Below are 12,475 nucleotides of genomic sequence, written 5' to 3'. Positions count from 1 at the left end.
AAGGGTCAACATCACATGGAGCATTTGATTAACTCCAGTTGTGAATCTTGTGGCCCAATCAAACAAGGGGTCCTGGGAGTGTTCACAGCTGTGGATCCAGCTGGCACTTGACGACAGAAATAACAGAATTTTTATCGGGCCAACAGGAAGAGCCACAGTCTACTGTGAAATAGCAACAATGGATTTTATTTTCTGTGACTACGTGCAAGCGGTAGACTAGGGATGTGCACCAATGTTTGAATATTCGATCCGCAATAATTATCCATGTTAATGAATTTGGCCTTAGCATAAGGCTAGTACCTTTTTCCATACCTAAAAGCCTGTATTTTTCCTCCTAAGAAGTTCAAATAGGGTCGGTGCCTTCAAGTTATAGCCAGCAAATAAATTTGCACGGATGTTGAGTTAGAAGAGAAGCGTGTTTTCTGCGCTGGCGGCTTGTTTATTGGATGGGGAACTTTCACCAGAGTAAAATAGCATATATGCTTGTTTTATTATCAAGAACATGTAAAAAATATAAACAAGATAAGTTTAGTTTTGATCTGTTTTTGTATTATTTCGCTCTGCGCAGGTTTAAATGCAGTTGTTATTTATTTTTCTATTTTTTTTTTCCAACGCTGCTAATCTTTTCAACATTCTTTCATCAATCTTTTCAAAAAACGTATATAGAGGATAAAATATTTGTGCGTTTTGAATATTTAATGATAATTGAATGCTTGATGTGAAATTGTGACTAGATAAAAACATAACAAATTAAATCTTTATTAACTTAATTTAAATAAAAGAACATTCAAATATCAATTTCTATGAGCTCAAATATTCAATAATGAAATTATTGAAAAATGTCCATCCCTAGTGTAAACAGCATACAATATTGAATGAGGACGAGAAGTAAAATGCATTTTAAACAATATTTTTTGCTGAACAGTAGCATGGAACCAAACCAATAAATCAATATAATTCTTGTCAATTTGCATGAAAGTCGGTAGATGTTTTGCAGTACTTTGTGTTACTAGTTGTTTAAAATCTGACATATTCAAACTAATAAACTTTCAAACATATAAAAAAATATAAACATATAAACTTAAAAGTAAATGCTTTATGTGATAAACAATATGTTCCAAAAGACTGTGACACATGTAAAATCTGAATTTTGCTATTTAAAATTGGGATCATACTGGGATAACATGGATCACAAGGTTTTGAACTGGAGTACATGTTGTAATTGATACAAAATGGAGACATATCAATATATAAATCAGAATCAGAAAGAGCTTTATTGCCAAGTGTGCTTGGACACACAAGGAATTTGTCTTCCACTGCACATACAGGTTTAAAAAGTGACAAGGCACAGGTAACAAGACGTAAAAAAAATATATGTGAGAGACAATACACATTTGACAAAAAGGACAATATTAAACAAAAGGACAGTAGGCAGAATATTGCATGAACATATGTGCTATATACAAATGATACTGTGTTATATACAAGTTATGCAGGGGAATGTGGATAGCTGAATATTATATCAACAAAATATGTTTTTATTGCACAGTAGAACATTTAACTGTTCATGAGGTAGATGGCCTGAGGGAAGAAACTTTTCCTGTGTCTGGCTGTTTTGGTGCTCAGTGCTATGTAGCACCGACCAGACAGTAGCAGCTCAAAGAGAAAGTGTGCGTGGTGTGAGGAGTCCAGAGTGATTATTCGAGTTCTTTTACTCACTCTGGATTAGTACAGTTCTTCAATATATAGATATATATTATTTAAATTAATTGTGATTTGTGGATTGCACTGGTCATGTTAAACAATAAGCAGCACACTAATATCCTTCTTTTTTCCTCACTTACCTCCTGCTCTCAGCTCCATATGTAAACTACATACGTAAGGACCCTGGAGCTCCCTGTTCCCTGACCGAGGCTCTGGAATATCTACAAGTGGATGTTTTGGCGAACTTGATGGAGAAAGATCGACAGTCAACCAATCAAAAGCAGCCACCCAAGAACAAACCCCATAATGTCACTGTGGTAGCTATGGAGGGCTGTCACTCCTTTGTCATCCTAGACTGGGCACGGCCACTGAAAGATGACATGGTATCAGGTGAGTGAGGGGTTTATCACATTCACATTTTAGTTAAAAGAAAAAAAGAAATAATATTTAGGTACTTCTTTAAGAAATCAATCTTCTGCGGCTTCACAACTTCGAGTTATATTAGGGGTCCTATATTAATGAAATTAGTAACATTACTGTGAAAAGAACAAAACTCAATCCGCTCCAAGCGTTTCAATACTGCTTTACTTTTTCCATTTTCAGCATGTGAAATATGCATATGCATGTCTAGTCCTGTTCGATAGCAACACTAGAAATAATACGATTTACAAAAGATGCATCGAAAGCAACTTTGTCATTTGAAAGACAGATGTGCAATTTGCTATTCAACTACATGATGTGAAGTAAAACTTTCAAACATTTAATGATGTTGTTGACAGGGCTGTAGATAGTTTGATTTATTGGATATTTCATTATTTTAACAATTGAACTATTACCACAAAATCCATGAATATACAAAAAGGATATATGAGGTTATATGTACAGTATTTATATGTTTCTACATTTGTGTATAAGCTTCAGTTACAATCTATTCCACTGCATTTAAATGACATAATATTATACTCCGTGGTGGGAGTACCGCATTACAAAAGTAACAATATTACAGTATATATTAGTTTTTGCTGTAACGTAGTAATGTAAGGCAATACTAAGAACATTTTGGTAATATTATACCCGATACAATCTGAGTAATGCGCGTTACAACAACGTATTTTCACCTTGAAATTCTTTTTTTATAATTTAAATTTATCAACATTCCATTCCCAGAAAAAACAAATCTGTGATTAAAATACTATGATTGCAATACTATTGCCTGTTACTAAAATCCGATGGTTGAAATGAATGCAACGATTCTAAAAAAAGAATGGAAACAAAATGAAAGTAAGTAGAAAGAGGTTCTGTGTTTTATCCTGTCATTTGGCTATAGGTTGCATTATTTACAATTGTATGCATTTGGCAGACGCTTTTATCCGAAGAGACATAAATTGCATTGTATTACACATTTGTTTCTGACTATGTGCAATCCCTTCAGATCGAACCCATGAAATTGCTAGAGCCATGCTCTAACCACTGAGCCACAGGAAAGCTATTTTATAGTGGGCTCTACCTCTACCATAATTCACCAGATGGCCGTTTGTCTTCTTTTACAATTCTGACAGTGATTGTTAGTTAAATTGTGCCAAGCGCCTTCTCTGTGCCTCTCATATTCTATTCTGCGCATACAGTAACGATCCTAGACTGGGGGCCCTATGCAAACCTTTGTGAGGGGCCCTCGTCATATCTACTCTGAGCTCCTCCCGAGTGACCGAGCTTCTCACCCTATCTCTAAGGGATCGCCCGGCCACCCTGCGGAGAAAGCTCATTTCGGCCGCCTGTATCCGGGATCTTGTTCTTTCGGTCATGACCCACAGCTCATGACCATAGGTGAGAGTAGGAACGTAGATTGACCGGTAAATCGAGAGCTTCGCTTTGCGGCTCAGCTCCTTCTTCACCACGACAGACCGGTACAGCGACTGCATTACTGCAGAAGCTGCACCGATCCGTCTGTCAATCTCCCGCTCCATCCTTCCCTCACTCGTGAACAAGACCCCCAGATACTTGAACTCCTCCACTTGAGACAGGAGACCCTCGTCATAATAGTTCAATTTAGATCTGCATAACTATAAACTATAAGAAATAAAATGATAAAACAATTAACACACAAATGAAAACTGAAAGACAAAAATCCTTAAACTGAACAATTAAGTATAAATTAAATTCACATTTTGATGTACATGTAAATAATCATTTACCTAAAGCAACATGTGGCTCTGGAACATCTAGCTTTTTACTAATCAAATTAGTGATTAACAAAAATAAAACATGATAAATATAGTTTTCTCAGGAAAACTAAGCATTCAAAACATTCTCATATTTGATGAAACAAAAAATAATATTATATGGGCAATAGAAATACAGTTGTGTGCATTAAAGCAGAGACTCCCATTAACATTGAACAGGTGGTTTTGTGACTAAGATATTCCCTGTAAATGCTATTGAAGTTTGAATAATAATGTGTATATTACTTTGGAGACGGTCCCTGAATTCACGACTATCCAACGTCCAGTCAAACCAACTGTTTTGCAAATATGTACAAGCATAAGTTGACAAAGCTAAATAAGACTTTAAAATAGTACAAAACACATGCCTTCTAGTTCTTTTTCTTTTTGCTTCACGTTGCCGTTCTTCCACGACAGACGGATAGCGTCGTTTCGAAGCCAAGACGAATCATCACATTATGCGCATGTCATCACTGCACGCAATGCATGATGTCCGAGTATGTCACAGTAATTATTAAAGTATTAAAAAGGACATTTCCAAATGAGTAAAGTTTGTAACAGAACACTCCGAAGACCAGTTGAATCCACCTCTTGTTTACATCATAGTGTTTTTGATTCGGTACTCAAGGAGGCCCCTTGGTGGTGCAGGGGCGCTACTCAACTTGCGTAGTTTGCCTACAGGAAGAATAGGCTCTGTTAACATATCTCACTTGAGTATTTAAATGCATTTGAAAATGGTGACTGGGCGCTCAAGGACTTATTGATGCACATTGTATGCCTTGATGCGGACTTTCCGCCTATGTATTGTCAACTAGAATTAGTTTCGCAGATAGTTTATTTATTTACAATTATTTTAATAATATGTTAGTCCAGGGAACGTAAAGTAATAATTCCTGGATTGTTTAAGGCATTGTAGACAGACATGCGGTTGCAGCCTACAGGTATTTGCCGATTGGTTGATGTGGTATTTGTCCCGCCCCTCCTGCGCTGTGATTGGATGCCTAGGAAAAAGGGACATTGATGAGCACAATCACTATGCATTAACACATCGCCCTCCACTGGATATACAATGAGCAGCAATAAACTACATTTTAGCATTTTAGAATGCATATACTGCTTAAAAAGCATAAAGCATAAATTCAAAATTTCCGGCACTCCTAAAGATCGGTGCAATACGATCTCACCATCCAACTTAGCAATACTCCAATCACTCCTTCCAAAACAGCCTGGAACCTGAGTTATATTTGATGAACAGCTGTCCTTCAATGATCACATTGCAATGACAACATGGTCATGCCAATATGCCTTATTAAAAAGGTAAGACCCTATCTCACTGAGCATGAGGCACAACTCCTTGTCCAGGCCCTGGTAATCTCATGGTTGGACTACTGCAATGTTCTCCTTGCTGGTCTTCCTGCAAAGGCTAACAAACTGCTCCAGCTGGTTCAGAACGCAGCAGCACGCCTCGTCTTCCAACAGCCCCAAAGGGCTCATGTGAAACCCCTTTCCATGTCTCTCCACTGGCTACAGGTTGAAGCCCGTATCAGATTCAAGTCACTAATGCTTGCCCACAGGACTATCACTGGATCTGCACCGCCATACTTTCACACCCTCCTACATTCTTACACCCCATCAAGAACCCTGCGTTCAGCAAACGAGCGGCGTCATGTATTGCTTCTCAAAGGGCAGTAAATCACTTTCCCACTCATGCTCCTTCAGAACTCCTTCCTGTTGGAACATTCTTCCTAACTCAGTCCGGTCAACCACATCTCTCACAACATTAAAAAAACTACTTAAAACCCATCACTTCTGTGAATACTTGACAGACAAATGAGAAAAAATAAAACCCTCTCTCTTTCTCTCAACAGGTAGTTTTCTGTCTTTTGTTGAAACTAGGAACTTGGTTTTAGCATCTATTGTATTATTGCTCCCTGAACTCTCTGTAAGTCGCTTTGGATAAAAGTGTCTGCTAAATGACTAAATATAAATTTACTGGATTTAATGGTTATGATGGGAATTGTATTGCTTTTAATGGAAACAAAAGTGTTGGGTTCTGTTGATGAGATAACACTACAAATAGGTATTTCAAAAAACCTAATTTCCAATGGAGTTTTAATGGAAACTATTAGAATTTCTGTGGTGTTTTTGTTTCAGCAGGGTAGTCATACTTTTGTGCTTATTTGGATTAAAGTAACTCAAAAGTAGTGTTACGCATTACAATTCAAAGACACTAATAAAACTTATTTTCAATGACAGTAAGATACATAATATGTATTATATTTTGGTGGTAACCTGCCCAACACTGATTATTCTGCATTCTCCTTATTTAGTATAGATTTTAAAAGAATATAAACTATAATGTGCAGTATACAACAATAAGTATGTTCCCATTTAAGTGTTTACATGTCCTACAACTGTCACCTACACGTACAAATATGATCAGTTTCAAGGTTTCCATTTCATGTGAATTCAAACACAAAGCTATGAATATGTTTTTCGATATTCAACACGCAGACTTTAAAGTTTCATCCAAAATCTCGAATACAGGGCAGGAATTCCCTCAGCCACTGTGAATGTCATGATATGATGTGTGAGGAGGTTTAAATACAGAGGAATTCCTGCCAGCAGATGAATGATAAAGTTGCTTTGATGAATGGTGCAACATTTTAACAAGAGAAAAATAAAGTCCAGATGCCATTAAATAAAACTTTACAAGATGTTGCTGCTGTAATTCTGTAAGGCGGATACATGCATTGGGGCCTGTTCACAACTACATGCAAGTGCTGTTTAATGGCACTGGCCTGTCATTTGCTTATGAAATGCAATCTGAATTATTTAAAATACATGTGCTATGATTCTACATCACATTTTCTTGGCATGAGGTTACACATTCCTGATGGAATTAGAAGAAAAAAAATGAAACAGCTACAGTTTGCTCTAGTTTAGTCTTAGACAAGAATAAATTATCATGTATTAAGGCTTTTTTAATCTCTCACATTTAGTGTGTGCTAAAAAATTCTACCCTTTTTTTATAGGCTACATGGTGCACAGTGCATCCTATGACGACGTCCTCAATAACAAGTGGTCAAAAGGGCTCTCAAACGGAACACACCTTCCAGTGGAAAACCTCAAGCCCAACTCCAGGTGGGATTCATTATATTATACAAACATATGCACGCAGATGCTAACACAATCCCGCGTTTTCGTCTATCCTTTCTTATAACACAATCAAAAAACTTTTGGTCACCTACAATGTCTAAAAATATAAAGTATAGACTGCCAAATAAGAAAAAGCAATTCGTCTACACACCCTGATGATGCAACAACTGCGTTTGACTAACTGCGGCGTTGCACAGACAGATACTTAGCCCTACGACATCATCATAGCGAAAGCGATTGAGCACCAAGATGATTGACTGGGAGACTTTTTGAGCAACAATGCACAGACATTTCTGTGTTGTTTGCGCAAAACAGTAATCCTGTGTTCGAGACAACTTAAATTGTGGATATAATTACCCACCTTATACTTGGCGTGTACAGACCATACGCGATGCTACGTAATGCTTAAGAGGTCGGGTTTGTCTATCCGCCCCGAGTTTAGAGGTGGAATGTCCGGCTTCGTGGGCCGTTACAAACGTAATGTCCGAGTTTAAGGTAGGAAAATACAATTTACGAGTTGTCTCGTATGCAACAAATATCGTCAACGTAATATTACATTAACATTACATTACATTACATTTAGGCATTTGGCAGACGCTTTTATCCAAAGCTACTTACATTGCTTTATCCTATACATTTTACATAGGTATTTGCAATCCCCTGGGATCGAACCCACAACCTTGCCACCACTGAGCTACAGGAAAGCTTATTACATATTACATACATGGAGAAATATATGAAGAGTTTGTTTCCAAAACGAGATAAAATCTTATTCAAAATCTTTAAAAAATCATGATTTACCATTGTATTACAAACGTTTTTCTATAAATTGTGCTATTGTTAAATTATGGTTAAAGGGATGGTTCACTCAAAAATAAAAATTCTGTCATAATTTTTTCACCTTCAATTTGTTCCAGATCTGTATAAAAAAAAAAATTACCAACACGAACAAATATATTTGAAAGAATGCTTATAATCAAACAGTTATTGGACCCTTTTGACCACCATAGTAGGTTTATTAAATTACTTTGTAATTTGTTGGTTCTGTTGAACAAAAAAGAAGATATTTTGAAGAATATAGGACAGCAAACAGTTCTGGAGCACTTTTTACTGCCGTTGTAATTTTTCCTACTATGGTAGTCAATGGAGTTACAAGCATTCTTCAAAAAATCTTTCTTTTTTATACAGGTTTGGAACAACTAGAGAGTGAGTAAATCACGACATAATTTATTTTGGGTAAGCTTTAATAAGATAAGAGAATTTCATAAGTGAAGTACTGGGTGTCAGTAAATGACATCCTGTGGCAGATGATTGTACCAATATGACTGCTCGGTAGTTTTTAGAATTCCGTCGCAATCCATTCATAGAAATCAGTGCTCCGTACACAAACCACCAATGTATGATGAGATGGCTTGTCTGCATTTTAACTCACTCAGGTATCCGTTTCACAAGAGCTAAAAGCAACTGATATTTTACGCTGTGAAAACTGGCTCATGTGGACATGTGTTCTGAGAGATGAGCCTCAGTAGACTCATGAGAACCTGCCAGCCTTTGGCTAGACCCTTTCAACCACATTCACTGCGCAATATTATGACTACTGTTTATTTCTTGAATGCTGCTCTCACTGTAACACCAAAACCCTACTAACCATGCGTCTTTACAAGGCTTTAGCTGCTTTACAATATGTGCTGGCACTTGGAATACATGCCCTTGAAATTCAAGGCATTCGTAAATGTCTTCACTTTCCCTTTGCAACCTTGCATGTTCGTTTATTAAAAATTCTGGATCATTTTAGCTTTCATATACCAATACAATACAATAGTACTCTTAACTCCATTAAACACATTTAACTTTATATATATTCAGCAAAATTCCACCGATTTTACACTAGAAATGCATGAAATGCCCGCACATTCACAGATGAGTTACTCACGCATGCATAATCGCATACAGCTGTGTTCAGCCCTCCAGGTTTGATTGACATTTGTTTTGTACACTATCAGGCATGTAGATGCACTCTTTTCAGTACTTTTTGAGAAAACACTTAAATGCATACTGAATGTACTTACTGGATATGTTAACTTGTTTGGTCCTTAAGTGTGGAACCCAAGGATGAAGTTGTTTTATTATCCTCTGGGATTCAATTCAAATCTCTGTTATTCTAGCCTCTAGTTGAGCACTGTGACTGACACTTCATAATTCAACCATAAAGTGCTGATGACTTCTATGAATAATTAGCTATTTAGAAAGTTTTAGGATCTTGATAAATACAATGTGAGGAATAACAGTTCCTTCTATATCAAAGATAAAATGACAAACCACTTGGGTGTTAAATCCAGACTCAAGCTTTCATCCGTTCCAAAAAGAATTATGGACGAGGAAAAACAGGACACACACATGCACATATGCATTAGATCACAAACAGACACACACCCTAAATGACACACGTTCGAAAGGACAAAGAAAAATGATAAACCAACCCCTGTTGAAAAATGACAGTCCCCTTTCCCCACTCTCTGTCTGGCTGTCTGACTATAATTGTCCAGTTCTCTTTATTTTGGTCAGAGTTTCCACGTGGCTGTTCTAATTTGATCCAGCAGTGCTGATTTTATGTCATTAAACGGGTCCTGAGTTAAACCCAGCGAAGCGTGTGCTTTCTGAACACTCTCTCACTGGCAAAACAGAAGGCTGTGAGCAGCCCTGCCCTAAGCACCCTTTGAACTTCTTCACAGTTCTCGTTTCTAATTTCTTTAGTTGTCTAACTTATCCTCCGAGGCGATGTATGTGCCAAAGTCAGGTCTGAGTGGCTGCGGTCTGCTATTTGTCACAATGAGGTTTTGTCAGATTGAAAATTCCTTTCTTATGCGTTATTCCCTTTAACACGCAACCTCTTCTTGTCATTTTTCTTTGTCAGCCTTTTTACCAGGGGCTCAGTGTTATGATATCAGGATCGCGAGATGGGCATTTTAACTGCTTCGTTCTTCCTTTTCCTTTCCTTCCCTTTCTCCCCTTGGTGCCTTTTTCTCCTCGCTGTAAGTTAAAGGGATGGGTGTTTCACTCAGCTGCGTTCGTTCTAGTTTTATATGTACATAAAGGTTCTCATAAAATAAATCTCTCCATGACAGTATGCTTGTTTGTCTCCTATAAATATGATTTTATACTTCTGTGTTTTAATTCGTGTTCCTAGGTATTACTTCAAAGTTCAAGCAAAAAACATCTTTGGCCTGGGGCCTTTCAGTGAAACTTTAACATATGTCACAGAGTCAGGTGAGCCTCTTTTGAATGCTCATAACGGATGTTATATTTTGAAATGCTCATATTAAATGTCTGTTTTTTTATCTCTTTATCTAGATGACCCCCTTCTCATAGAAAGACCCCCAGGTATGAGATTCATCTGTTTAGAGCCTCTTACGAAGTAATATTTAAACTCCTAATGAGAAACAGAGTATGTTGTTGCATGCAATGCTTGTGTGCAGGAATTTTTGTCTTTATTATTTTTCCCAGCTGAATGTCCTGTCATTTTATTAATCGAATTGGATTTGTAAACCCAAATATCCGTTCTTTCCCTTCAGGTGGGGAACCTATCTGGATCCCGTTTACATTCAGGTATAACCCCGCCCACAGTTCTTGTAAAGGAAGTCAGTTTGTCAAGCGCACATGGTACAGGAAGTTTGTAGGTGTCGTTCTATGCAACTCCCTGCGTTATAAGATCTTCATGGGAGATGGACTGAAAGGTATTGACCCTCTTTTCTCTATTGATATACATTACTTACATCTATATCAAATTGCATCTGAATACATTTAAGACTTAAGCTACTGTGTTTTAAGACTTAAGCTACTGTGTCTGTAATCTAAAGCGACCTATTTCTGGAGTGCTGGTCTTGAGCCTAAGAAAGTTTCTATCCAAACCACAGTTTCCCTCAGCTTAATACAATGCACTGTCTGTGGTTTGGGTCTTGGGGAATACTCAAGATAGTCCTGTTTTCCACCATTTCAGAAACATTCTACAGCATCGGTGATACATTTGGCCATGGAGAGGACCACTGCCAATTTGTGGACTCTTATTTAGGGGGGAGGACAGGACCACACAACCACTCTCTCCACCTACCCACAGCTCAAGGTGCGACACATCTGCTCTCTAGTTTTTCAGTTCAGTTTTCCAGTTTTATAAGAAGGTGCATGTCATGATTGTGCACAAAGCAGTTGGGTCTAGAATGTATATCAGCGATAGTAAAATGGGTGAGAAGAAATTGAACTTAAAATAACATCTGCATAGGCTTTTCATTAGGTGAAATTGTTACAGCGTATAACAAAACATATGTTTAAAAACAAAGTATGTTGTAAATACTGTAAAAATTGCCAGAGAAAGGCCTTTATAGGAAACAATTTTATCGATGCCTAATAGTAACAATACATATTTTTGTGGATTTTAGGTTATTATCGTTCATATAGACAAGAGCCAGTGAATTTTGGGGCCATTGGCAAGCGCACACCACATCCTTTCGTTGGCTGGTATGAGTGTGGAGTCCCGATCCCAGGAAAGTGGTAACAGAATGAAACTCCAACAGGACATTTCCACAAGCAATCACATTCCATGCTAATGTGTTTTCCCCCTATATATACCAGCCATTCGCAGAGATGCTCACCATGGCAATCAAATCCAAATCATATAGCAACTGCTTCTGATGGAAAGAATATAGTACTTTGAGTATCACTAATATTTCTGCATTATGATATCAAGCACTTTTTAAATCAGTCTGTATATGAGGAAATTGCAGCATGTGTATTGAAATTATTCACTTTTATTTTTCGTTATGGAAAATTGTATGTATTCAGTCATTGTAATTTTGTAATTATTTCACATTCAATTCCACCTGAAATATTTATCTTACAGTCCCCTTAAAGAATTTTGAGTTTTGGGTTACATAAATATCAAAGCACAAAGCAAAATGACTAAAAATGAGTGATATTTGCTGATATTTTTATAACTTGCCAAATTTTTGTACACTTATTTTACCAAAAATTGGCATGGAAATATTGCTCATATTAGGGCAGATGGTAAAAATATTTGTATTTGCTCAGGAACGGTTAAAAGTGTAATAAAGGTGCTATGGAGAAAATATGATATAATTTCTATTGATTCAAAATGATGTGGCACACAGACCTCTATAAACATATATTATATTATAATATGATATGATGTATCATATTATATTGGATTATATTATTTCAAGACACACATTAGAACAAACTCTGCATAAAGCCTTGTAATTTTTTATTTATTTTTATATGAGGACAACATTAATAGGAAGAATAATATGTTTAACAAACAATTTATATAAATATCTCCAGAAAGTAATTTAGTGTCCAATGCACAGTCATGGAGTGTTTTG

The 12,475-nt window shown here is 36.8% G+C and overlaps 1 protein-coding gene across 4 annotated transcripts in view; it reads left to right on the top strand.

Moving 5' to 3' along the window:
* fndc1 (fibronectin type III domain containing 1) overlaps nt 1–12,196 on the top strand; it is a 33,914-nt gene extending 21,718 nt beyond the window's left edge. For all 4 annotated transcript variants that reach the window (XM_056765398.1, XM_056765397.1, XM_056765396.1 and 1 more), the window contains 7 exons: nt 1,858–2,094; nt 6,959–7,067; nt 10,270–10,349; nt 10,434–10,463; nt 10,655–10,816; nt 11,080–11,202; nt 11,516–12,196. In XM_056765398.1, coding sequence (XP_056621376.1) covers nt 1,858–2,094; nt 6,959–7,067; nt 10,270–10,349; nt 10,434–10,463; nt 10,655–10,816; nt 11,080–11,202; nt 11,516–11,631 — 857 coding nt within the window. In that variant the 3' untranslated portion in view covers nt 11,632–12,196. The remainder of the gene's footprint in view (nt 1–1,857; nt 2,095–6,958; nt 7,068–10,269; nt 10,350–10,433; nt 10,464–10,654; nt 10,817–11,079; nt 11,203–11,515) is intronic.
* The last annotated feature ends 279 nt before the right edge of the window (nt 12,197–12,475 follow it).

Source organism: Triplophysa dalaica, chromosome 13, assembly GCF_015846415.1.
Source record: "Triplophysa dalaica isolate WHDGS20190420 chromosome 13, ASM1584641v1, whole genome shotgun sequence".
NCBI classification, from domain to species: Eukaryota; Metazoa; Chordata; class Actinopteri; order Cypriniformes; family Nemacheilidae; genus Triplophysa; species Triplophysa dalaica.
The sequence above is the reverse complement of the archived record's forward strand: the minus strand, read 5'-3'. Positions and strand labels throughout refer to the sequence as shown.